Raw genomic sequence first — 27,747 nt, 5'->3', positions numbered from 1 at the left:
TAATGTATATAGTAAATAAAATGATGTTTAATTGTCATATATTATCCAGCAGGAAAAGAACCTTGGTTTAACTGACATTTCTCAAAAGTGAAACCCAAAGTCTTAAAACCCACTAAAACTTATCATCTTATACCAGAATCTATGAACACAACCCTGAGCTACTAGACTGTTGATGAAAAAAAAAATCTGTAAAATCTTTACAGCATAATGTTATCTTCAATCTTGAGTAGGGAATACATTCTGATAGACAGTGATTTTGCTTCATCTAGAATAACTGGTTGTATGTTTCACTGTCTCTAGGGTCTCTAGTTGTCCCTGGCAAGAACGGCTAATTTTGTGTCAAGAGAGCTGCCTGTCACACCTGTCTCACACAAGAGCCACGAGTCAGTCCCAGTGCTTGCTTTAAGGACATCTTCTGTATGCTACGGTCATGTGGCCGAAGTCTCAGAACCTGAAATCGTATCGAAGGAGAGCATTCAAAACACATTTAGGTCTGATTCTAGAATAGAGAGTTTCACATAGCCACAGACCCAATTTTCTAATTCTGTTTTAGTTATGTTGGTGCTAAAATCCATATGAAATCCTCAAGAACCTGCAAATGTAGTGTCCTGCACCCCAGAGCTTACCTGTCGGTGGAGGCCACCCTAAGATGAAGCGGTGGCTAGAGACAGCCTGCCTGATGAATTAGCCTGCCTGTGCCCAATTAGTTGGCTATGCTAATTTTCTGAAAACACAGCAATGATAAATATGGGCCTTCATCTTAGCCCCAGATAACAGAATACTTTTGGCTCTGAAATATTTAACTTTGGGAAGCAGGACCCTAATTTGACCATAGTATGAGTCATTCCATGTCTTTACTATCCATGAAGGGACCTACTACCTTCAACTAAAATAACTAAAATGAAAAAAAAAAATGTTTTGTCAAGCTGTCACTGACATTTCGTCATGGTAGCAGCCATTTCTGCATGATTAGAAAATGAATTGTAAAAGCAAGCAAATGTTGACCATGAAGCTGAGAAAGTCCGGGACATCTGTAGCTCTCAGTGTTGCAGCTTGATGTAGTAGCATCCGTGAGAGGCTGGAGAAATATCCAGTCAGTCTTTGTGGTCTGAGAGAGAAAGAACATGCTGTCTTCTCACTCTTTGAATTAATCGGGACTCGCTCTATACCCGAGGATCACTCGAACTCACCAATGAATACTGGTATTACAAGCAGGCACCAACATACTTGTCTTTCTCATTCTTTGAATCAGAGACTCAAATGTGTTAAAAATAAAACTGATGGGGTAAGAAGATGGAGTAGAAAGAATGGAGAGGAAGGAAAAACAATTAGGAGGAAAGCAATTTTGGCAAAATGGAAGAGGAAAAGCCGAGGAAAACATGTTTTGCCCATAAAAGCATGCTTTTAAAAAATCTAGCAGGTTGTGAAAGACTAAAACGAAATATGCTCAAATATTAAAGTGTTTCTCTTTCATTGGGATATTATAGAAATTTTTGTACTCTCTCTTTGTACTTTTATGATTCTTCCAATTTTTATTGGGTTTATAATTATTTATTTGGGACACTTTATGATTATGAGAAGTAACTTTTTTAAAAATGAAAGAAAAACCAACACGGAATATTTTATATCACAGCTTCTCAATCCCAGACATGGACATAATTGTGTTACTCCAGAGAGGAGTCTGGAACATTTCCAGGGAGCCTTATCCTTCAAGATGAAAAAAGAAATGCATTTTAGAATCATCAAGTCTGCAGGCTCTGAACCCCATAACAGAAATCTATAGGCTAGGCCTCCAGCTATAAAAGGTCTTTTCATTTCACTGGGTACAGTGTATGCATGGAGCAGGAGAAGGAACCCTTGTCTGGGATTCTATCTCATGGAGCCCATACCTGAGGATCTGTCCCCACAGATGGCACAGATGTGTTTCACCAGAGACCCAGGGCTGGTGGATGGGTAGTTCATATTTCCAATCCCAGGCAGACCTGGTAAGGGCTTGATGTCCTCAGAGCTGCTGACACTATTGACCACATTTAGCTGCAAGAGAAGCAGACAAAAGCAAAGAATAAGACACAGAGAGGCAGTGTAAGCCCAATCCCCAGGCCTCCTGCAAGGAGCATGCACGTGAGATTAGCTCCATCAGCTCCATTTCAAGAAGTAAATTCCAAGTACAGGGCTCCCCAAACTGGTCACCTGTGACATGAATGTAAGGCCATGGGACAAGTACATAAGATGAAGGAAATCATTTCTGGAAGCTAAAACATAACCAGAGCACCACAACACACTCTATTAAGCTGTTTGGATTTCTTCCTTTTATTCATGTGTTTTACTTGAGCTAAGCCGCAGTGCACACTTAGGACGACATCAGCTGTGTGATTTTAAATTTTTTATCAACTACTGACTGCAGCTTCAGCAGTGTACCAGGAGGAGCTATGGCCCTCAGGCAAGAAAAGCAGGCTCTAAGAGACAAACAAGCCTCTCCCCAAAACACACACACACACACACACACACACACATACAAATGCAAATCCCTTCATTAGTCAATCACTGGACATTCCCCAGGGCTCTGAGACACAAAGGCAAACAAAAGTGCACATCTAAGGGGTTCCTGATAAACTGGAAGAGGACAGGTGCATGGCTTGTCTCTCTGAGCACACAGAAGATGCTAGGCCCTGTGCTCAAATCACTGAGCAGCAGCAAATGGGCAGAACACTCCAGAGCTTGGTTTTGAACTTGGTAACTAACAGATGATCTTTCCATGAAAATCCAAAATCTATACAGCCAGATACTAGATCCTCTGCAATGCCCAATAAGCCCTGCCCACCTTGGCATGGTCCTGGTGCTTATGAATTGTCTGAATATGTAGGTCAGCTTGACTTTCCTGGTTCCCGTCCTTTGTCAAAAGTGAACATTTCCTCCCCACTTATCCTGGTGCCATTGAGGAAGTGTCCGAGAGATTGAAGCTTAGTGTTTTGTAGTCATCAGAGAAAATAGTCATCCAGTCGGAAACAGGTGCACACATGCTCACTCTGCCCCCATGCCTGTGGGCACATGGCAGTGGTCTTGGCTAGGCAAAGAGAGCCATAAAACCTAGAAGGTCTGTCTCTTGATCCTCAAAGACATTTGGTCTCCTTGAGGAGTCAGAATATGCACGATTAAGACGCTGTATAGGAGGGGCTGGAGAGATGGTTCAGTCAGTAAAGTACTTCCTACACAAGTGGGAGAACCTGAGTAAAATCACTAGAATCCACTTTTTTTCGAAGCCAAAATGTGGTAGCGTGTGCTCAGAACCCCAGTGCTTGGGAAGTGAAGTGGATCCCTGGGACTCTCTGGATGGTTAGCCTAGCTAGAGCAGAGGTTCCAAGCCAATGAAAGACCAGGCTCAAAAGAATGGGAGGCAGAGGAGGAGTGGTGGTGAAAGTAAAGACAGACAGACATGCAAATAACGAGTGAAGAACAACTGAAGTTGTCCCCTGGCCTCCATAGGCATAGGTATACACACACACACATGCACACGCACACGCACACACACTCACACACACACTCACACACACATGCACACACACACGCACACGCACACACACTCACACACACACTGTACAGGCAACTTGAAAGGAAGGGAGGTGATGTGGATCTGCACATGTGTATCCACCAGAACCACCAGGATAACATCTGCGTGCTAATACAGGGTCCGCGGAGTCCCTGAGTTCTGAATTCTGTTGTCTAACCATATAACTGTGAGTGCAAACAGAAACAGAGGTAGAATTTCTCCCTTATTCTGGGATGTTGACATGGGAAGAACAGTCAGTACAATAACCTACAATAACATGATGTCAGGTTCCTTTCAAAACCACTGGCTTTTCGATTCACTAAGCAAATATTTATTGAGCATGGGAGACATTCAGAGGCTCTGGGTTAAAGGCTGTAAATATTTTATCAATTTGTATAATGGATAAAAACGTGAGATGAAAGAATTCCATTCCCTCCTTTTACATGAGGGTAAGCCAGGCTATCTAGAGTACACATTCAGTATCTCATCCTGCTTCTATGTAGTATAGAGAGCTCCTACACCTGGGAACTTCAAGAAAAAATGGTGCCCGGAGGTTCTCATATGGCGGGTCTGAAGAAGGTTCTTACTGTGGGGTTTCTATCATTTCACCAATAATGCCCATATTCCTTTGCAGGTAAAGAACCACAGCATGGTATGAATGGTGACAGTGTGAGTTCTAGGCAACAACTCTTCCTAAGTGCCCTAAGAGGATATAAGTGAACATTTGGATCCATAAGACAGAAGCCCTTACATCAGATGAGCCCAAAGAAAAGTGGCTTTCAGCCTTCCTAACACTGTGACCCTTTAGCACAGTTCCTCGTGCTGTGGTGACCCCCAACCATAACATTACTCTACTTCAAAATTATAATTTTGATACTGTTATGAGTCATATGTAAATTTCTGATATACAGGATATCTGATATATGACCCCCCAAGGGTGTTATGAGTCACAGATTGAGAACCACTGCCAAAGATGGAGCTTTATAATTGATCATAACCCTGTCCCCAAATCCTCAGGTGGCCAAGAATGATCCTAGGAGTAAGGGCCATCATCTCGAGAAGATGCCACCAGCCCCCTGCCTCCCACTCGCCCCCTATCTCTGTAGCTGCAGTGAGCGTAGAAACTTGATCAGTATATGGTGACCGTCTATGGGAAGCTTGATCAGTGCTAATACTGAAAGTCCTCGTGACAACCCAAGGTCTTCCCGTTTTTATTCTGTGTAAAGATGAAGGGCTATACATGTGTGAACTCTCTGGGTGTTATGCCTGTTCATATGCAGATGCCAGAGGAAGATGTCAAGTACCCTGTTCCGTTATTCCACTGTTATTCTCTTGAGACGGGGTCTCTTGCTCAGCCTGGAGCTTGGCTGGTGGCAAGTAAGCCCCAGCAATCTTCCTGTCTCCATCCCACACAAGGCTGGGATTGCAGGTGCATCCCACACCTAGCTTTTTATAAGGGTCCTCATGCTTGCACATCCTGTGCTCTTACTGAGCCATCCCTATAGCCCCTTGTTTCTCATACGAAGACAGTTAGCCTTGCCATGGTTTTTCCATTTGTTCATTGAGAAACCCTTTGGAGGTTCTACAAGTGAGAAGATGCAGGCACTGTCTCAAAAGAGTTGCTGAGTAAAATTGGGTGGATAGTTTAGGAAGGAAAGACCACACGGTGTGAGATCAGGGAAGACTTCCTGAAGGTGGCAGCACTTGGGATGAAACTTGCCCCCAAATGGGTAGGAGACGCGTAAATGATGGGTAAAGGCTTTGAGAGTGAAGGCCTGAAGCCCCAAAACCTGTGGAGCAACTGTGCCCACGGGGGAGATGTGCATGGCAGATGTTGAGAGGTGGGCGTGGTAGCCTTGAAGACTCGGTGGCCTGGCTAGGAGGATGGCAAGTAGGGGCCACTAGAAATTTTGAGCAGAGGCATTATTATAGCTTTCAAATTCAGCCTCAGTGAAGCGTGGGGTGCAGTAGGAAGGATGGGAAAAGACGCGCTTAGGTACACACCAGGTCTAATTGCCTGGTGCTAGTTGCCCGGGCTTCTGGATCCGAGCACTCAGCTGTCAGGAGACACTGAGCCCTCACCGGCCCTTGCAGCTTCCTTCCCCACCTCCTTGACCCGGAAGCCATGAGGGAGCAGAGCCGTTTCTCACTTTCTCTCCCCGTTCAGAGTCAGCAGCCCCTCTCCCTCTTCTCCATGAATTCCGATGTTGGTGGGACAAAGTGCTCAGGACAAGTGGGTCTTTCTTCCATCCACCCTTCTGGCTGGCTCGGGGCTTCTGTGGGCTGAGACAGTGTGGTGCGGGGGAATCGAAGGCAGCGGGCAGTGGAAGGCAGCTGTTGTTAATACAGGCCTATTAGCTGCCTGGCCCCAGAGTCCCTGAACCTTGGCTGTCTCATTCCATTAGAGCCAGCAATGCTGAAACAGGCACTTTAGAGCTGAAATTCAGCAGGCAGTCTGACCTGCCACTGCACACAGGCTGGCCGTGCCATCAGAGTGGGACAGGAGCAAACCGGCTCATCTATTCTGTGCAGACTCACCCAGTGGCTGGTGCTTCCTGAGTATCTCTGGAGCCATTTCAGAACATTGGCTCCATTTCTGAGCCGTCTTCAGCCTCAGTTATTTCACCCTGGCCAGGTTTGGGTTAGTGTCCGTATTCTGGGGTATAAACCCCACTGCTAATCTTGTAATGATCTGGTCTACCAATTGGAAGCTGGTCTGGCCCTACTCTTCCTTACTATAGATCTTGACCAGGTCCTTCTTATCACTTAGCACAGACTGTTCCCTCTTTGCTGGACTAGATCAGTGGTTTTCAAATTGTGTGTGTGTGTGTGTGTGTGTGTGTGTGTGTGTGTGTACACTCACATGGGCACATGTGTGCTTCCTAGATATGAAAAGGTTGAGGCTTCTTATACTCTGAACATGCTTCAACCAAATCTGATTTGTTTCTTGAGATATTATCTCACTTTGTATCCCAGGCTAGCTCTGAAATAATCTTCCTGCCTCTGCCTCCAAGACACTGGCATTTCAGGTGAACACTACGATGCCCAGCTAACCGGTCTTTTTTAAATGGACATGTATATTGGACTCCCAAATATCATTTTGTTTTGAAAAATTTATAGTTTGATTTCTATTTATCATCAGATTGGATCATCTTTAGGTTTATTCCAACTATAATGTTTTCAGTTTTATGAAAATATTTGCTATAAAAATTTGAACATTTGAGAGGGTAAAGACTCAGTTATCAGGAAATCACTAAGCAAAACAAAACAAAAAGCAACAAAAACAAATCAATAAGGATCCTAGTCAGGCAGTGTGGGTCAGCAGGGGAGAGAGAAGTGAAGACTCCAAATATTTGTGGGACCTTTTCAGAGTCTGTCCAACAGAATTATAGTAACAAATATACAGCACACACACACATGCATATGTGTGAACACACACATACAGTGAAATATGTAGCCTAGATGACTACATAAAGTGTTTAGGTATTCTCTTGGATATATATCTTGTATCTAGAAATTACTCTTCCTACTATGATACTCCCAAAGGGGGCTGAATCATATAATCATATACCATATAATCATATATGCCATATGTATCATATGTAGGGCTCATATATATGATATATATATTATATAGATATGATTCAGTCATGAATGTAAGATATATATATATATTCTCTAGTACCTAGAATTGAACATGGTCCTGTGACAACAATATATATCATGTAGGAATAATATTACTAATATTAATGACAGTATCTTTTGGCTGCCACAGGGCATTCAAGACCTCAAGAAGCATTTTTCAAATCCGCATCTCCTTTGACATTCATTAAAATCCTTTTAGGAAAATCAGGGCAAGCATTTGTGCCCCACAGTAGAGAAAATGAAACTCAAACAGAAAATAAGCTTAAGTGGTTTGTGAAAGGTCACACGGTCCCTTCCACTCTGTGCCAGCTCAGTTCTCCTTGGTCCTCAAGATCGAAAGCCCAGAGTGCACTCATAGGAATTCAAAGAGAAGAAACAGAGCAGAGTGGGGGACCCTGTTTGCTGTCCCACACCGAGCACTTCCTCCCGGCAACACTCCCTAGTCATACTCACAGGTCACGAAAAGAGCATGCTTCACTGGCGAGCTCCCACAGACCCAGTGCTGAGCGGAGAAGGCAGGATGGAGGAACAATCCCCACCCAAGGTCTCTGAGTCTAAGTCTCCGTGACTAACACCAAAGCCTTTAGCCGCGTGTCATCTGGTTAATTGGGCAAAGTTCTGTTGCGTGTGGTTCCGGAGCCCAATCCCAGAGCGCAGCTCGCAGTCTGAGGCTGCTTCACCAGCATTTGGCAAGCTTAATATAGCTTCCAAAGCCAAACTTGGCCCAGCCTTTGCACACAGCCCAGTTGGCCAGCACCGAAGCTTTCAGCTGACCTTTCAACCCCATCCCTCTGTACAGGCATACGGTCCAGGAATAGCGGCCCTGACACACGCGGCTGTGGAGATGAATTTATTGGCCAGGTTTGGCTTAGTCAGGAGACTCTGTTGTAATTGCTAAAGGCAGCCTCGGGGAGACAGTGGCTGCCTGCTTCCTACCCCCAGGTCCTGTCCCTCTCCCAACTTACCCTGGTTTATATGTCTTCATTGATAACAATGGTTGCTGTTTTAAATTATCTTGTTTATGCTTTAGGATTTTATCTGTTTTGAATGCTCAGCCACATTTATACCATTTTTACACCCCCAAACTGGGGTGGTGTTGAATAGCACTCACGAATTATAGGCCCTCACAGTTTTTACTTATGTATGCATTTATTCATGAACTTAGTAAGTGTGCACGAGTGCATGCCTGCGTGTGTGTGTGTGTGTGTGTGTGTGTGTGTGTGTGTGTGTGTGTTCCTTTATGTGGAAACCAGCAGAGTATTTATTACTCAATAGCTATTCACCTCATTTTGTGGAGACAGGTTCTCTCACTGAGGCCTAGAGTTCACTGGTATGGTTAGACTGGTTGGCCACTGAAACCCGGGATACACCTCTGCTGTGTCGGGATTTCAACACAAGTGCCACACCCAGCTTTATCTGTGAGTTCTAGGGATTGAATTCAGGCCCTCAATCTTGTGCAGTAAGCACTTTACCAACTATACTATCTTCCAGCCCCTGTTCTTGTTTTGTTGTTGTTGTTGTTGTTGTATGTTTTTTGATTTTTTAAGACAGGTTTTCATTTTGTAGTCCAGGCTGGCCTTGAACTCATTATACAGCTTCCTAGACTGGCCTTGAACTTGTAGCGATCTTTCTGCTTCAGACTCCCAGGCATTAGGATTACAGACATGAGCCACTACAACTCATTTCTTTAAGTGAATGGTAATGTTCTTTGCAAAACCTAATTTTCACTGCTAGGCTGAGATGTACCTTTCTAATTATCAGGCTGTATTTGACTTTCCTTCCTTGAATGTGCTTCTAGAAAAGAAAGTAAATAAACAAACCACACTCATTCTGAAAGTCAGGAAATGGCACATACATTCCAACTGCGACCTCTGAGGCCCTAGCACCCATGATCAGGCAATACATGAGTCTCTTCTCTGCTCCCCCTGGGTTTTGTTCTTGCATATGTGGTTCACACTACACGTGACTTCTCTTCATGATATAGCCAATACCCACTACCTTGATTTCCTGGGTGTCAGGGTAACAGGCTCTAAGAAATTTTCTCACACAATTTTGAAGACTAACCAGTCCTAGGATCATCGAACAACTCCAGGAATGGTCATGTTATAGTCTGAAGACCAGCAAGCTGAAGGCCGAGAAAGAACCAATGGGTCGGCTCAAGATCAAAGACGGGAAAATATTACATACACACAGTCCTGGAACTAAAGCGACCACTCAACTGGTAATGTGGTACAAGCATGAGTTTGATCCCCAACAGTCATGTAACAGCCATATGTGATGGATGGAGTTCATCTGAATGCCACCTCCACCCCAGCTTAGAATGAAGACGGACTGATTCTATGGACCACTGATCAGCCAGGCTAGCTAAGAGACTGTACTCCAGGCTCAGATCCGGTCTCAAAAAGTAAGGTTGAGAAATGACTGGGGAAGAAACACCAACCTGTGGTCTCCACACTTGCCCACCCACAGGAATGCACACACACACACACACACACACACACACACAAACTCCTAGGTTGTAGGATTGATTGTAAGGCGTCTGGTAGAAGAGTTCTTTCTCACTCGTTTAGATTACCAGCCTTTTTTCTAATCTGACTTTCAGGTGATCAGATGGTAACTGTCCATATTGGAGTATTACACTGGCTTATTCATTCTACCTACGAGTAACCTGTAATCGTTAGCCTCATCAAAAACTGTCACAGAAACATTTATAATGATGTGTATACAAACTGAGCATCCTAAAGGCTATCAAGCTAGCTCCTCCCTGAAGTTTGCAGAAGGAAGGAGCAGGGAGTCCTGGCTGTTTACAGAAAGGAAGGTGTAGTATATAAAATTTTTGTCCCTAAATCTTCACTTCTAATGCCCCATACCCTTTGTACTGTGCCCTTGTGCTAATTCCCACTGGAATAGGGACAGCCTGTTTCTCCATTCGCCAATAATAGAATCATCTCCACGGTTTTCTTTGGTCATGCTGTCTATGGGGGAATCATCTCGGTTCTGTTAATTGAGGTGAGAAGACCTGCCCAATGTGGGTGGCATTGTCCTGTGGGGAGGGGTTACTGGACTGTAAAATCGTGGAGAAAGCAAGCAGAGCACGAGTAGTAGCACTCGTCAATGCTGCTCACGGCTTCTTGACTAGGGCTATAAAGTGTCTCAACATTCTCACAAAGATGGACAGACATGAGCCAGAACATACCCTTTCTCCCATAAGTTGTTTTTGTCCAGAAACTTTAACCACAGCAACAGGAAAAGAAACTAAGACAACACTCATTTGAAGACCATAAAGAACCATTTCCTGATTAGCTGTTGCTTCTTTAGCCCAAGACACATGGACTAGCAGGCTAGGCTCATTTGAAGAATGGGCATCTTTAAGCAGAAGGAAAATACTTGTTTTTGTAGGGTTTGATGATGGAAATTGTTTTCCTTTAAAGAATTTTTATTTTGTGGGCATGTGTGTTTTGACTGTGTGTATGGATATACTTCACATGTGTGCAGCATCTGAAGATGCCATAAGATACCCTGGATGTGGATAATGGATACCCTGGAGTGGAAGTTATGGGTAATTTTGAGCCACTATATGGGCAGTAGGAACCAAACCCTGTCCTCTGTGAGAGCAGTAAGTGCCCTTAATCACTGAGCCTTCCAGCCTGGGGATTATATTTTCATATAACACTATTATAGCAGCGGCCAACCAGTCTAAGAGAGGAAAGCTGCCAGTCTTAGAAGAAAGGCAAAGCCATCTGGCCATCCTGGAGGTGCCACAGAGAACAGTGACCCAGGTCTGCTGTATGATACACCTTTTCTCCACTGCAGCAGGAGACACTCAGAATTCAGGTCAAGTTTTCACCTTGACTCCTCTTTGACTCAGACACACAATGGGTGTATGGATAGCTAGTTCTAGATTTGTCTGTGCGCTCCACCTGCCTCTTTCCCCTCCATTTAAAATGTTTAGCAAAGACTTGCCCTGATCATTTCTGCGTTCCCTTTAACCTGTGTGCATCTGCATCCATGTGTGCACATGTGTACTGAGGCCAGAGGTTGACAGAGGTGGCCACAGAGCCCTCAGAGGTCCTCCTTTCCCACCTTCCCAGCACTAAGACTGCAGGCACATGCTGCCATGCCCTACCCCCTTTTGGTGGAGGCTCAGCGTCTGAACACAGTTCCTTATGCTTACACAGCAAGCACTTTGCTGGCAGAACCATTTCTCCGAGCCCCTAGATCACTGGCACTCACCCTTCCTAATGCTGTGACCCTTTAATACAGTTCCCCATGTTGTTGTGACCCCCAACCATAAAATTATTTTCGCTGGTACTTCATAACTGCAATTTTGCAACTGTTATGAATCATAATGTAAATATCTGTATCTTCTGATGGTCTTAGGCGGCCCCGATGAAAGAGTTGGTTATCCTCAAAGGGGTTGCGACCCACAGGTTGAGAACCACTGCCCTAGATACTCAGTGAAGTAGAAGAATGAAAGGAGTCTGCCAACACCCCCAGAGAGGTATTGAAATCACAGCCATTAAGCCCACCAGGAATGTGCTCTTGTGGTCACAGTCTCTTGGACCACAAGTTGTTGTAAGTCACAGGATTTCTTGAACTGAAGGCACATGGTGAGGTTCTGAAGAAGAGCAGGCTTCAGAGTCAATGCAAATTGCTTCAGCGAGCCCGCAGTGAGCCCTTGCCTAAGGCTCCAGTTCTAGCCATGAGTCTGGTCTGGGATCTCCTCTAGAAGCAGCCTCAGGCCTCAAAGATGGCTAAACTAGCCTTGGAGTGGTACAACCTACCTGAGAGCTGGGTGGAGCCACCAAGTTGATTCCCGGAGGAGCTGCCAGTGCTCCTGAGGGAGGACCCATGGCAGATGTGATGACTCTATACGGAGAGCCGAGAGCGTTGAGGGGGGCTCCCACAGCACTCAGCGTCCGTGGGGCACTCACTGGGGTGTCTGTGTAGCTGGGATGGCTGTCCATTGGCTTCCCCGTGGGCAAGGCTACTGATGGGCTCATGGATGTGGAGCCAGTGTGACCAGGGGAGCCTGTGGAAGAAAATTATACTGTTAGACATGAAGGAAGCAATGACAGGGCTCCTGTGGACACAGGGGCCTAGCCCATCACAAAGTCTGTTTCCTGGGTCCTTCCCCTCCTTTTGGCCACTTCTACAAATGCTAGCTGCTCAGATAAGCAAAGCACAGGGATAGGAGAGGACCTGACCTAGAAGAGGGAAAGTCATTGATGTCTTAGTTCTCTGAGGTTATCTCTGTATCTACTGTAGCCGGACCAAGATGCATAGCAAGTACAAACCATGACAGAGTTCACGAGTCCCAGCCCTCTGTGACTGTGTCCTGGGCCAGTCAGTCTGGAAGGGTAAGTCAAAGCCCATGTGAGGAACAGAGTGAACAGGTGCTGGAGCATCACCAAGACCCCCTTCCTCAATCCTCTCACCCGTATGCCAATTGACATGACTGAAATGGCTCTGTGGGCACCAGGGCCTGGAAAGCACAGGAAGACTGGTGCACATATGCTTGTAGGCAGTACTTTTACCTCCAGGGACAGGGTACTACAGCCACTAGCACCTGTGGAGGAAGTTCTGGGAGCACGAGTGTAGTGACTAAGTGATTGTCATAGGGTACTCTTCTTGGCTCAGCTGAACCATGTTCCCTGTAGCCAGTAACTAACGCAAGATGAAAGAGATGGGTGGGTGCTTTTCCGTCGTCTTGAGAGCCCATCATGGAACATTCTCTCCAGCAGAGATCTAAAGCCTAGTCTCTGCAAAACAGGAGTCAAGAAAGCACAGCAAGAGCAGCCCACCGCAGCAGCTGACCTGAAAAGTCAGATGCAAAGAAGTGTGTAAACTCTCTGCCCTCAGCTCCATCATGCACCTTGTTGTATACAGGGACAGAAAACGAGAAAGTGGAGTGGTCAGGGAGTACGGCCTGCAGGAGAAGCTGCTCAGTTCCACACTCCTCCTGTGAAACACACTCTATATGGGGTAGGCTGGGTCCTGAGCAATCAGTGCTAGGACTACGAGACAGGAAACAACCTTCCCCCTTAGTTCTGGAATTGAGCAGGAGGCATCAGAAAGTAACTGTGGAATTGATCATAACCATAAATGTTTACCAGGAAAATGCCCACTTGCAGTTTCCCTTGGCCCTTCTGCTTCCTTAGTTAAGGTTGCGTAAGGAAAGGGGTTACTATGGATGGAGCTGGCAAGATGGAGCACTTGGGAAAGGCACCAATTGCCAAGTCTAGGGTCTGGAGTTCAAACCCTGGAATGGACACAGTGGAAATTATCCATTGAGTCCTGGCTCTCACAAATTGTCCTCTGAGTCCTGTGCATGTACTGTAGCATGCAGGTTTATGTATTGAGAGAGAGAGAGAGAGAGAGAGAGAGAGAGAGAGAGAGAGAGAGAGAATGAATAAATGCAAAAAATTAAAAAGGGAACAATTGTTTTATGTATGTATCTCAACTCAAGACCCACACTCATCTGTACCTGAGCCCAACATCTCACTTTTGTCTAAACTCATCATTCTGAAGGGAATTATTTGAACTTTTTTTTTAGAAGCAACAAATTAGTTTTAGAGAAATACGAAGTGTAATGTCTAATCTTCATTGTCAACTTGACTACATTGAGAAGATACACCTGGGCAAGTCTGTTTCCAGATAGGTTTAACTGAGGAGAAAAAAACTCACCCTAAATGTAGGCATCATAACCCATGGATGGGGGGGTCTGAACTAAATAAAAGGGGCAAAAAAGGCTGGGCACTGGTGTCCCCCTTCCTCTGCCTCCTGCTCTGTTTAGACATGAGAAAGCAGCCCCACAGCACAGACAGAGGCTAGTTCTGCCGCACTGCCTCCCCTGCCATTATGGACTGTATCCTCTGAATTTGGAGCCCAAATAAATCCTTCTTCTCTTAAGCTGTTGCTTCTTCCCAGGTTCTTTGTTGTTGCGGTAAATCTCCAACCCAAATATGACTGGGCAAAGAAAACACAACTCAATAATTATGAATATAAGCTGCACGCCTAGGTTGGGCAGATTCACCACTACATTACTTGATTCCCAGGCTATAAGACCCTTATAACTTGCAGGTTTTCCAGGCCACACACTTGTCCTTCCACCTCCTGATCCTCCCTCATCTTCTTCTCTATCTTCTTCCTCCCCCATTGTCCTCTCTCTTCTCTCTCTTCCCACCAACCTTTATTTCTCCATCCCCCTTTCTTCTGCCCAATCACTGGCTCCAGCCTTTATTTTACAAATTAAGGTGGGCAGAAGGTTCACTAGAATTCATCTGTGTACTGATTCACTCCTCCTCTGCAGCCCCTCCCAGAAAAGTGGAATTAGCATCAAAATACAAGGTCAGGCTATCCATAACTCTTTGTCACGGAAATGAACCAAGGAACAATACCCACGTAGAAAGTATATTGCATTTGGAAGGAAGAAAGGAGCAGGGGTGGGCTGGGGAGGGGAGAGGGGAGGGCATATTGTTACTGCAGCTAGAAAAAAGTGAAGACAATTTGACTATGAGCTACAGAGGCAGGAGGGTTGTTGAGATTGAATGAAATAGTGCTTTTATGTCCAGTTTTTAACTGTCTTAGAGGGGTACAGGGCCAGCAGGAAGTCTCACTGGGTAAGGGCACCTGCTGCCAAGCCTGATGAAGTGATTACTTGTCCAGGCCACACATAGTAGGAGAGAACCAACTCCTTACAGGTGAATCAGCGGCCTTCTTAAAGAAGCTTCAGAATGCTGCAAGGCCTTCCAAATCTCTTCTGCATGTGAGGACAGCATTTGTCTCTTTTCTACTCCTCCATCACAGGAGGATCAGAATTCACAGACTGCCAGGATGAGAGTAGAGAGGCAGCCCTCTGCAGACACTGAACCGTCAGGCGTCTGATCTGGGACTTTGAAGCCTCGAGAATTATAAGAAAAAAAAAGTCATTATTTATGAACTAGCCCATCTGAGGTCCCTTGTTATAGCAGTAGGGATGAGCTGAAACAGTCGCTCGCTTGAGCTGATTCTGTATGAGGATCCAGCCCCTGTACCTTGTCTGCCTTGTTGGCTACCTGATCCTGCATCTTGATCTTTGATCGCTTGTAATACAACTGCCCGGAAACCTAGAAAATGCCCTTAGACTACTCCACAGGCTCATTTTCTTTCTTCAACCAGCATCTGCTTTGTAAAATGACTTATCTGATGGAACTTCCCCAGGAGGTCGCCTTCTGTCCTGACAATAGACCAAGGAAAAGTGTTTTCTTTTCCTGGGCCTCATTTCTCCCAGCAAGAAGCTTGGTAACCTCTGTGGTTCTTCCAGCTAGCTCATTCTGTGAGTGATGCCCGAGGCGTAGGATTCAGGCATTGGAGAGAAAGGACAGGTGATGGCAATCAGGAATGGTCTGAGCTTAACCATCGGCTATGGGGGCCCTGCTATCACCTACTTGACTTTGTTAGGCCTTCAAGCTGTCTAGCAAGTGTAGTTTAAGAAGCTGAGTATCATCAGAGAGCCAAACTCTGACAATACTATATAGAATACAGAAAGAACACTATCACTTTCCAAAAGTCTACATTTGTTGTGGCCATGTGTACAATGCTATAGAGGAGACAGGAGCTCTGACATGGAAAACCGTCCTAGGCTGACCTCCAGGCTCCACTCTTCAGCCATGTAGACTCTTGCTTTCTTTTTCTTCCTTCCTTCCTTCCTTCCTTTCTTTCTTTCTTTCTTTCTTTCTTTCTTTCTTTCTTTCTTTCTTTTTCTTTCTTTTTACTTTTTTTTTTTCAAGACAGGGTTTCTCTGTATAGCCCTGGCTGTCCTGGAACTCACTCTTTAGACCAGGCCGGCCTCGAACTCAGAAATCCACCTGCCTCTGCCTCCCAAGTTCTGGGATTAAAGGCATGTACCACCACTGCCCAGCCACTCTTGCTTTCTTAAACAATGAAATTTACTTCATCAGAATTAATGGACACTGACAGTCCAACATCAGGATGCTGGCATGGTGTTGAGTCCATTCTCCTCCGTTTGCAGGTTGACCTCCTTGCAGTATCCTCTGTGTGTGTGCCTGCTCCTGGGTCTCTTCCTCTTCTTAGAACCTAAGTCCTGTTGGACTTCTCTGAAGAATTGTATGGATTGATACAACCATGCCTGCCTCAGAGAACCAAAGAGAGTACCAGAAATCCCAGGCCCAGAGGCAGCAGCTGGAAGACTAATACTCTGTAGGGGGTGTGAAAAGGGGCTGCATGTAAATTGAGAGCCCCCCCCCCCCCGGAAGATTAGTTTTGTGGAGATCAAAGGGCTGGGAGTATGACTCAGTGACAGTATACACCTGTGGTGCACAAAGCCTTGGCTTCCGTCTCTAACCCTGAAAATGAATTAATCCAATATAAGTGAAAAGTGAAAGCTCAGATGAGGATTTCCATTAGTAAGCACTGATACAGAACACCAGGGTTTGTTTGTTTTTGTCTTGAGACAGGGTTTCTCTGTGTAGCCCTGGCTGTCCTGCAACTCACTCTGTAGACCAGGCTGGTGTGGAATTTACAGAAATCCGCCTGCCTCTGCCTTCCAAGTGCTGGGATTAAAGGCGTGTGCCACTACCAGCTGGCCATGCTGGGGTTTTTAATATTGAATTTTCTGAATGACTGGCTCATAAATAGCCCAAGGTCCTCTGTCACCCCAGTGCCCCCTCCTTAGATCCCCTCACTTCCTCTCATAACTCAGCCTGACACACAAGCCAGCTTGGATGACTTCTCTTCAGGATTCCTGGTGACCAGTGGTCAGTCACCTCTTTGCTTGTCCAGCCAGCACAGGCCACATGCATCTTGAACTAGCTGTGAATGCTATTCAACACATCTGTAGACTCCAACATCATGCCACAATGTCAGAAGGTTGGACACCCCTGCTATAAACCTCCCTCATCGTTTATGTGCTCAAAATATGATTTGTTGGCTAATTATTGAACATTGAAACTATATGTGTATAACTAATATATTATATATCATATATCATATAACTAACATATATCATTATATATAAATACATAATATATGTGAATCTAGAATTAATAAACAGAAATTACTTGAATTAGAAATCAGTGTTCCAGATAGTTATCAAACAGAAAATCTGTGAGATTTCTGAACAGCAAATGAAGTGTGTGCATGTATAAAGAAAAGAGAGAGAAAGAAAAAGAAGGGGAGAAAGAAATAGAAAACAGAGAGAAAGGAAGAAGAGAAAGAGACAGATACTTATTGAGAAAGAAAGAAGTACTGGGACTTACAGAATTCTTACCAAGGTAAGGGGTTGCTTAGCAACCGATCCTCAGCCAATGAAAGTAAAATGTCAAGCCTGTAGTCTTTCTGACTGGCCAGACAAGGGAGCAAATGGCTTGGCTTGGCGTGTCCATCCCTTTGCTGCTGTGCCAGGGTGGAGAGTTTGTTTTCCCATTGGCAACCCTCTTCAGGAGGGCAAGGAGCCTTGTCATGAGCCATTGATAACAGCTAATGCCCACCCATGGGGAAGGGGGTAGCTTCTCAGGACTGGAGTCTCCAATAAGTTGGGGTGAGGGGGAGATTCCTGGGGCTCTGTCCCACTCTGGTTTCTCCCACGGCAGGAACAAGCCCACACCCAAGCCTCCCCTCTTTTCATCCAGTAAAAGGATACTGTGCCTAAGCTGACAATCAGAATATGCGACGCCTGGCTTGTTCTTTGTTTAAGAAAAACTTACACATCCTTTCCCTACTTGGCTCTGAACACACTGGCAGGCTGCTGAGTGAGTTCGGCAGGGGACTGCCATATGAAGGGCTCTAATTGACACTTTTGTGTTGCCTCCTCTCCTGAGTGACAATAATAGCTAATATTATTGAGGAACTGCCATGAGCCAGACAGAGCTCCCCACACTTTCCATACACTAACTCACCTCATGCCAACAGCACTCAGATGCTTGTACTTAGGTGGTTTTTGTTTTGGCTTTTTGTTTTTTAACTAGCCTATATTCACTGTATGAACAACAGGGTCCATGATGGTACTCTCGTGCACACACATGTGTCGTATACTTCGAGGCTATACTCTTATTGTGTGTTTGTCTGGACGTAAAACCTTCGAGACAGTGGGAATCAAAAAGTAACATATGGAATGAAGGCATTTGAGACCGAGGAGAGTGACAGGGCTTAGGTTTAATCCGGTGCTTCTGGTTGTACAACAGTAGCTGAGAGCCAATTCCTAAGATCTAGCAGATTCCTCTTTCTTCCTGATTCAGCTCTTGGTCTCTCAGGATCCTGACCCTGACTCTTTCTAATAGGATACTCTTAGTCCTGACTTCAGTCCCCCATGGTCCAAAATTTAGCTGTGGTTTCCTTCTGCAGGGCCCCTGCCCTGCATTACCTTCCACGGAAAAGCCATCCTGAGTTAAGATTTGCTCAGATACTTCTTTACATTTGAATCATTGTTGACCTTCTCCAAAGCACTTTCCCATCAATATCTGGGCTGGACGGGAAAAAAAAAAAAAAATATATATATATATATATATATATATATATATATATATATATATACACACACCCACTTGATTAGGGCAGAGCTGGATATCTACAGGTGTGGAAACTAAGGTATTAGAAATGAGATTCCCTGGCGATGAGGAGCCCAAGTCGAAGCAGGTCCAGCTAGAAGCCCCTCCTTAACCAAAGCCTTTCCTGACTTTTTTTTAAGAGGGAAGAAACAGGAGTCTGTCCAGAGTGGAAAACAAGGAGAAATGAGCCTTCCCGCCTCTGGGGTATACTGCCTCAGGCTATGGCTGTAGCTGTGGGCCACTGAGAGGGGAAGGAAGGATGAGACCAAAAAGATGCATTGCTGGTTGCCTAATCCAGCTGCTTGCTGCCCAGCTAGGACCAGAGGCAGAGGCAAACAGTCTTGCCCAGCCACTGCGGGCAGTTCTACCTAAACTCAATCAGTTCAGGAAGAGGCTGTGGGGTGGCTTCTTCCAGTGCTGAGAGGTGAGGGGGGGTGGGGGGGAGATGTGGATTTTTTCCATCTTTTCTCTTTCCTCCACTTCCCCTCCCCGCCCCCATCCCTCCCGACTCCCTCCACTTCCCGCCCTAAAATCTGTAATGATGGAGTGGTGAAAAGCAGGGAAAGATTGATAATCAGCCTCATTATTACCAGCATTATATATAATTATAGCAAAACCTCACTCATTTGGATCAATTGAGAGGAAAATCAGTTTAAATTCGTGACAAGTTGGCAGATTACTTTTAAATTACAATTTTATTACTTCCAAGTAATACACGTGAATAGTTTGTGTTTCAAGTACCGTAAGCTAATGGTTACTAAGTGGGGATTTTATAAAACCTGCTTTCAAAGACTCTTTTGTAATTAACACCCCGTTAATATGCTAATGACACTCCTACTATTCTTTTTAAATTGCTTGAAAACAGATGTATCTTAAATAGGCTCAATGCTTCTCTCGCCAGTTTATTTGCTTAACAAACCTTTATTTTTTTGTTTTTGTAAATCAGCAAATACAAACTAGTTTATACCATAACCAGTTCTTTTATATTTGTTGGTGAATGTGTACAGATTCTTGCGTGTGAATGCAGTCACACGTGAATGAGCGTGTCAAGGCAAATGTGTAGAGGTCAGAGGACAACCTCGGTGTCAGTTTTCACCTTATTGGCGATAAGCTCTCTTTGGTGGTGGCAGTGGTGGTATTTAGTTTCTCCAGGCTGGCTAACCCAGAAGCTTCCTCTCTGGCTCCGCCTCTCCTTCCTTCTGGCTCCGCCTCCCTCTCTTGGCTCCTCCTCTCATCTCCGTGTAGCCACACTCTGAATCCAGCATTTAAGCGTCTTTTGGAATTCTAACTCACATCCTCACACTCATTCAGAAAGTGCCATCTCCCCAGTGTCCTATGACATAAATCACCTTTTTCAATTGATTATGTCATAAATCAATAAGACTATATATATTGCTTTTGATTAGGAACCAGACTTCTAAGACTTCAAGAACCACTTTGATTTATAAAAGAGGGAGGGAATGAGCTCAGAGACAGCTTTGCTCAAGGCCACACAGTGTAAACCTCCAGGCCTTCTGATTTCTCAAACCAAGCATATTGTACTCACTCAATAATGCCTATAGTCATGACATTCTTCGTGAATCTATGCTGCTATTTCCATAGCAACTGCTGGCTTTTACAAAACCTTTTCTGAGTGCCATGTGCCAGGCTCCAAGACAAACCTTTTAAATAGAGCCATTCTCCTTGAGGACACTGCTTTGTTCCAACTACAGTCTGATACTGAGTGGTATGCAAGGTAAGGCTTAGCCCCATTAGGCAGATGAGCAAACCAAGGTTCCTGATGACAAGGTAGCTCTTGAAGAGGGCTTGCAGTGAATTACTGCAGTCAGGACTGTGAATCGCTTAAAACTGGGGTCTAACCTCACACAGTATCTGTCCGTTTGTCTTTCGAAAGTTTTGCCCGCATATTACTTTCTCACCCAGGGCAAACTTAAGCCAGGCTGGTCCAGATAGGTATGACCTTGCCTCCTAACATATGAGACATAGCAGGGGATCTCACTGTCTACCCCACAAGCAAGGCCCATATTCTGCCAGCATGTTTCCCATGAGCCCTTCTAGCTGTGTGCCAGCAGGAGTTTAGGCAGGGGCGGAGGATGCCAGGAAATAACTTTTCACTGCTGATGTCTCTGAACATTAGTCCTACACACCACAGCTCCTTAACTCACGGCCTCCATCTCTCTGGGCTTCTTGTTCAAGGTCTCCCAGCCTCTGAATAAGGACAGACTTTTTCAAAGACTGTAGTCATCTTACATCCCTGTAAGCTGCATTCCTATACAATAGTACCCCAGCTTCATCTGTTGTTGGATTCTAAATACCTGAATTTTTCAGATCAAGACACTTAAACTCAGCTTGAGAGAAGCTTCCAGAAATAATGGAGCCTCAAATGTTTTCAAGACTTTGGAGACTATGTATATATTTTAGCAGGCCAAGCAGGAGACAGGTCCTCTGCCCACCATATCCTACACACTGGAGATTTTTAGACCTTAAGCTGAATGAGTGGATAGATAGATGGACGGACGGACGGACGGACGGACGGACGGACGGACAGATGGATGGACAGGCACTCTCCCATCAGTCCAGGGTACCACTTCCCTGCTCTCCGACCTCTGCTTTGCTCCCCTCATTGCTGAGGCTGTGAAAACGCAGGTGCTCCAAACCCCGAGCCCGCTACGAGGCTCCTTCCCCTTCACACGTATGACAAGCAAAAATGGCAAAGAGAGACAAAGATGTTGAGTCCCAGAAATGAAATTCAAGCAAACAGCCTGAAATACTGATTGAGCGCTCTCCCTGCCAGCCCTCTAGCTTCTTGTAAATGCTCCTTTGATTTAAAGATCATAGGTTTTTCCATTTTTAGAGTTCAGATACTAATTCTGAAATCTTAACAGGAGCTTGAACTGACCTTTAACCCGGAAGTCCTTACTGTGCCTACCCCTGCCCTCTTCTAAGCACAGCAGCTGACAATGGAAACAGGCTCCAGGCTCTTTAATTCAAAGGTGAGAAAACAGGGGTTAGGACTTAGCAAGGTCCCTGCCCTGCTGACAAGGGCTTTGGAAGATCAGGGGTGAGAAGTTCCTAATCATGGCAGCCTCTTGAGCCCCTGCCCTGGAAGGATGTGCTAACCTATAGTTGTCTGGAAGCAGGAGCCAAATCCAGGTCATGTCTACTTCAACATGTCCCAGTGTAGTCTGATACTTTAAGGACAGACATCCCTATTGTTAGGAAATAATGTACATACAGAATTCTAGCCCAATTTAATGCCAGCCTCCAAATGTTGAATGGAAAGGAGGAACAAACTTATTGCATATTTATAGTTTTCCATACTCAAGAAAAATAAATCTAACCCTTATAACTGTAGACCAATGTTTACTCACTCAAAGTGGCTAGCAGGGGAGGAGAGGATGATGTGGCTTAGCTGCCTGCCCCTGCTCCTCTTTCTCCCCACTCCGATTGCTCTAAGGGAACTGCGAAAATGAATCTGAAGATGACATACATCCCCACATCCCAGCCGTGCCTCATGTGCTTTCTGAAGACTCTCCAGCAGTCACTGGATGATTGGGGCAGATGACCTGTGGGATGGATGCCTTGTCTGACTGGGAACTCTGCTCCGTGACAGAGAAAGCAGAATAGCGTTTTACAATCAGGGCATTGGAAATCACAACTCACGGAAAGGCAATCAGAAATGGAAATAAAACTTCTCTAGAGAGATTCCCCTAGGGACCATGCTGGAGCATGGCCATATCTATAGCTGCCTCTCACTCCGAGAGTTGATGTAAGAACCTCTCACAGATGCTGTATAGCCTGTGAAAATGAATACTGCTTACTGCCTGGCCAACCCCTGCCCCAGAATGGAAAAATCCAGCACATGTTAAAATAAACTGTGATCCACGTGTGTGTTTTGGGGTGTGTGTGTGGGGGGGAACGATTAACCTCTGTTTAGTTCCCTCCCTTCCTTCTAAGATATTTTATATTTTTGCTATAATGATTTAAAAGGGGGAAAAAGGTGCTACGAACCATAATCAAGTTGTAAATAATACAGGAAAAAAATAAGTATATAAGTTGTTCTTACAAATAACTCCCCATTTCAGGAGGATCTTGAACTCCTTTCTGCCTCCTACCCCACCCCCACCCTCCCTCACTCCCTAGGTGTGGCCACAGTGTAAGATTAAGGTTAGCAGCTCTGGCCTAAATCATCTGGACTTGCATCCCGCATAGACTCTGCTCCTAATGGGTAAGATGACCTTGGACAGTTTGCCCAAGCTCTTAAGGGTTCTGCTTTCCTGTCTGCAAAGTGTGTGTGTGTATGTGTGTGTGTGTGTGGGGGGGGGGTTAATGGTGTCTTCTATCCATGGATCCCAGGAAGTACTAACTAGCATATACACATAGTGCCCCAGAGATTGCTTGGTACACAGTAGGTGCCTGGTAAATTCTGACTACTGCTTTCTCTCTTTTGTGAGGGTGACTGAGCTAAGATTGGGTCCATCTCATGAAAGCCATCCAAGCCCAGGAATTCTAAAAACTAAAAATCTTCCATTTTCTGAATCTGTGAACAGCAGCTTCCATCAATATCCCCGACATCAGACACTCACCACTAAAGCCCGGCTTTCCTCAGGCTCCAGTGTGATATCATAGGGGAAGTGAAAGAGTTCTCTTTGCATAGTTTCTCCTCTTGGTTTCTATTGATCTATCTACCTCTTTGTAATATTGTAAATACTTCAGAAAATAGTTATCCTAAATGTGTTTCTTCCTACATCTCATAAACAGTTATTCCATCCCACGCAAACCCTAACCACTTACGCCCATGGTAGCTTTCAATTAACCACCCACACATCTGCAGAGGGGGGGGGGAAATGTGTTCTGGAAAATACACACATGTGTGTATGCATACATACACAAACATTGCTATTCTCAAGTTGAAAAGGGGCAGTTTCTACACCAATAGCCAGGTCGGGTGGGCAGGACTCTTACAAATCAGGAGGTCCCCAAGAAGCCACCAAATCACTGTTGCTGCTCCTAAAATATTCTGCAGTCAGTGACCAGCCAGACTGTCTAGGCTGGAGTGAGGTGGACTGGTGCCCCGATCCTTGCAAAGTAGGTGTGTTGACTTTAAAAGCTGTGAGTGGCAGCTCTGCATAGCACAGACCTGCAGCCGGACTACCTAGCCTTAAGGGCCAGCTGTGCCATTTTCTGGCTTTACCTCCCAAAGCTTTCTGCTACTCTTCTCTAAACGAAGTTAGACAAGCAAGCAGTGTCAGCCAGCCTGCTTGATGTTGGATTGTCCCCCAGCAGAGCACTGATAGCTGGTCCCTGTGTTGTAGGTGCTTGTCACCTCTGCCCCTTAGCTTCTCTTCCCTGGGATTAGTGCACAATTGGATGAGGTACCACAAAGTTTTGTCTCAAATCTTCCAAGGGGAAGCATCCTGGAAAAACAACGGGGATTTGTTGTTGTTGTTTGTTTGTTTGTTTTTCTGCACAGTTGGCAAACCCAAGACTTAGCCAAGAAGGAGAAAGAGGTCCTTCTACAGTCCAAGCTCAAAAAGTTGGTACATTGCAGGTCCCTGTGGGCATTTGCCCTCAGCCTCTTTGTAGGCACATCATAAGTACAGCCCAGACAGGAATGTTACTTCCCAACAGTGACATTGCTGCCCTAGAGATACTTACAGGACTCCAAAATCTTCCACAGATCTGTTTGTTAATGTGTGAAAGGGCAGGAGTTACCCACCAACATAATTATGAAGGCAGAGGCATTATGGCTGCAGGTAGTGTCCCCAGGTTTCCTGAGCCTGCAGCGGGGTCCACCTCCTGCATTGCATGTTCTTTACAGAAGGGGCAATCCTTGGACTTTGAGTGTAGGCCTCCTCTTAACTGGCTCATGCAAACAAAATGGAAAACATCAACAGAACCAAGCAAAACACACTATTCCTTTCCTAGGCATGACAACAAAAAGCACCATTAGAAGCAAGCATTTAAATATCCCTTCCCGTGTTATGTCACATCTGAAACCCAACAACACTGAAGACTGGAGCCTCCACAATTATGAAAATGGAAGCCAGCAAATCGTGTGGGTTTTTGCAGATTTAGTTGTACATTTTTCCAGATCCCCAATTCATTATCCTACAGTAATATCTGGTATTTAAGTTAATTTGCATGTTGGCTTCTGAGCAAAATGAGAGGAATGGAAATATTAATTTGTATTTGGTACCAAATGTACAGATGACACTTTTTTTTTCATGGACTAGCTATCTCATTTAATTCTCAAAACAAAACTCCAAGAATGAAATAGCAAATTCCATTTTAGAGAATGAAGGTGTGTAGGCCCAGAGAGGCTCGGTGGCTTGCCTGAGATCACAAAGATAGATGAGTAAAAAAAGTAAGGGCCAAAGACAGCAGTCTCATTCTCTCTTTCTCTCTGTGCCTCTGTTTCTCTCTCTCTCTCTCTCTCTCTCTCTCTCTCTCTCTCTGGGTATATGATTGTGTGTGTGTGTGTGTGTGTGTGTGTATGTACTCACACACACTTGTTTCTTTTTGCTACATCAAGTGAAAGCAATTCCACTTTAAGTGAGAGTTTGAGGCATTTCTGGAAACACTTGGCAATTCTACCCTTTACTGCCTTGAATCAATCTCTGCCTTCCTTTAGGCCACATCATTTGGTGTCTATCCAAATGAGACAGCATCCTCGACCCTCCCTTAGGAATTCTAGACTAGTCCCTCTTTCTTCTTCTGTTCTGAAGCTAGCGTTTCAGACTTTGAGGGTCTCAAGAATCTAACCAAAGATAAACATGACCCTTAGACAACCAAGCTCATGAACAAGTAGAAAAGCTGTTCTCAGCCCTGAAGAGGCCTGAGAAGGGAGTGGAGAAGAGCCAGGACGACATCCCTGAGGCCGCATGCCAGGCCATATTGTTGGCCACCACTCTCAGCCATCAAATTAGTCCAAATAACTTGAGCTTTACCTTGTGCTAATTCCCATGTCCCCTTGCCCCTGGGACCAATCAGCAATCTTCTAATGCTTCTTGCCACTGTGCACAGTACAGCATTACTGTGTGTACTTAATGAGATTACCCCAGTGCAAAGGGTAGTGTGTCATTCACAGTCGGTCTCCAGGTGGCCAGCCCGTTTCGCTCATAGAGTCACTGGATGTACTCAGAAGATATGGGAAACCCCCTCGCCCAAAGCCTCCAAACAAGGGACAGCAGTGTGTCACAGTACCTCACGGAGGACTCAGTCCAGTAAAGTAGACAAACTTTCCTCCCAGACCTTTGGATAAATCGGCTGCCTGTTCACAGGAGGTCAAGAGAGCAGGGACTTCAGTTCTTAAGATCTTACTACCTGCTCTATCCTGCCTGACAGAATCCATAAAGCACAGTCTCTGACTTGGTTCCCCAAAACATGAACTCCACGCCATCACTAGACACATGAGAAGTCAGTTGGTTTGGTTCTGGTTGCATTTACACGTGGCTGGGTGTCTGGACTACTCCTGTCCCTGAAGGGAGGGGTCCTTAGGGACAGATGCGCCCCAGCATGAAGGCAGCCAATGAACTCAGCCTCCTGAAGCTTCTGGGGGAAGTGAGGGACTATCCTGCCTGGCTTGGCTGCTTGGAGCCTCAGTTTGCAGGTTCTCAGAGCCCGGCCTTCCCTACCCCCAGCCCTAGATCTCGACCCCCAGGGCGGAAATGAAGACAGCAACCCTGGCTGTGGAATTGGGGGCAGCAGCAGGGGAGGAGAGAAGAGGTTATTAGCAAATCAAAAGGGAAGAAAGCAGGGAGGAAAGCAGGGTGGCAAATTAAAGGGCTATGTTTCCTTTTTGAAAATCCCAACTGTAAAGAAATGAGCTTTTAAGTAAAAACAACCTTGCCCTCGTTGTAAAGGATTTCCGGGACTTTTTGCCCAAGCAAAAACCTTTTACACCACTTCCCCCCCCCCATTACCAATTAAATTAAATAATAGGTACATCTTAGCAATTTCCCTCACTCTCACTTTTCACACCCACACAGACATGTGGGGATGTAGCAAAGCTTTGTTCCAAACCCTTTGCAACACGCTGGTTTAGACTCTCATAAACATCCCAGGACCCCCTCCTGATTTGCAAACATGCCTTCACCTTGGGACAATTCTCTCTTCTACATGGACAAGCACCCACGAAAAGCGCTGCGTGCCCACTACACATGCATATGGACATACATGCTGGCCTTCCGATTCCAAGCTACGTTATCCCGTTTCCTCCCTGCCTCTCCCCGACAGGTTCACACTCAACACGATGAAGCCCAAGTGAGGTCCTTACCACCAAAGCCGGTGGGAAACTTCATGAAGTGGGAGTAATTTCCATACATGTTTGCTGCTCAGTTCATTCCTCTGCCGCGCTTCTGAAGAGTACAGCCTCTCTCGGCTCCCAGGCACAGCCGGGCTTCCGTCAACTTGGGCTAACAAGAGTGGCCATCGCTTGCTAGCAGCCGGGGGAGCGCAAGCTGGGCCAGCCCTCTGGGATTAGTCAGGAATCTGCCTCTAGATCCGAGAGTCCACATAGTGTTGAGAGGCTGTGGCGGCTGCAGCAGCTGGTGCCTGTCAGTAATCACGCATAATGCTGCCGCGGCTGCTACTCTCCTTGCCTCTTGCCGCCGCCGTCGCTGCTGCTGTTGCTACTGCTGCCGCCGTCGCCGCCGCCGCCACCAGAGCGCCTGAGATCCTGTTGCTAGTTTGATTAACTCTGGGTTGGGCTGCTGTGAGCAACTCTTCCAGCTCCCCGCTAGTCCCTAGAGGTCCCTACCGGGTGGCACAATCTATTAGCTGGGAACCAATCGATGTGTGACTGCCCTAGTGGGTCAGGAGAAGCGAGGGGGACGGGGGGGGGGGACGGGGGAGTGGCAGGCGATAAAGACCCTTTAGGGGCCTTTTCCTTGACTCGCACCCACAAAAAAAAAAATCAATGGGGTTTTATTAAAATGCATTTTCTCACTCTGGCTCCTCTCTGTCCAGTGCACTTGTTATTTGATCTGTGAAAGGGGGTGGGGGTTG

The 27,747-nt window shown here is 45.6% G+C and overlaps 1 protein-coding gene across 3 annotated transcripts in view; it reads right to left on the bottom strand.

The window, feature by feature from the left end:
* Positions 1-27,295, bottom strand: part of Rxrg (retinoid X receptor gamma) — a 41,699-nt gene extending 14,404 nt beyond the window's left edge. The window contains exons 1-3 of one of the 3 annotated variants that reach the window (XM_028758739.1): positions 27,017-27,295; positions 11,977-12,224; positions 1,890-2,034 (exon numbers count right to left, since the gene is read on the bottom strand). In XM_028758739.1, coding sequence (XP_028614572.1) covers positions 1,890-2,034; positions 11,977-12,224; positions 27,017-27,065 — 442 coding nt within the window. In that variant the 5' untranslated portion in view covers positions 27,066-27,295. Of the gene's footprint in view, positions 1-1,889; positions 2,035-7,645; positions 7,881-11,976; positions 12,225-27,016 lie in introns of those variants that run through there. The other 2 variants (XM_028758754.1, XM_028758747.1) reach the window with 2 other exon arrangements.
* Positions 27,296-27,747: the final 452 nt, after the last annotated feature.

This window comes from Grammomys surdaster, unplaced genomic scaffold (assembly GCF_004785775.1).
Source record: "Grammomys surdaster isolate TR1022 unplaced genomic scaffold, NIH_TR_1.0 130, whole genome shotgun sequence".
NCBI classification, from domain to species: Eukaryota; Metazoa; Chordata; class Mammalia; order Rodentia; family Muridae; genus Grammomys; species Grammomys surdaster.
This window is presented reverse-complemented; position numbering and strand designations above follow the sequence as displayed.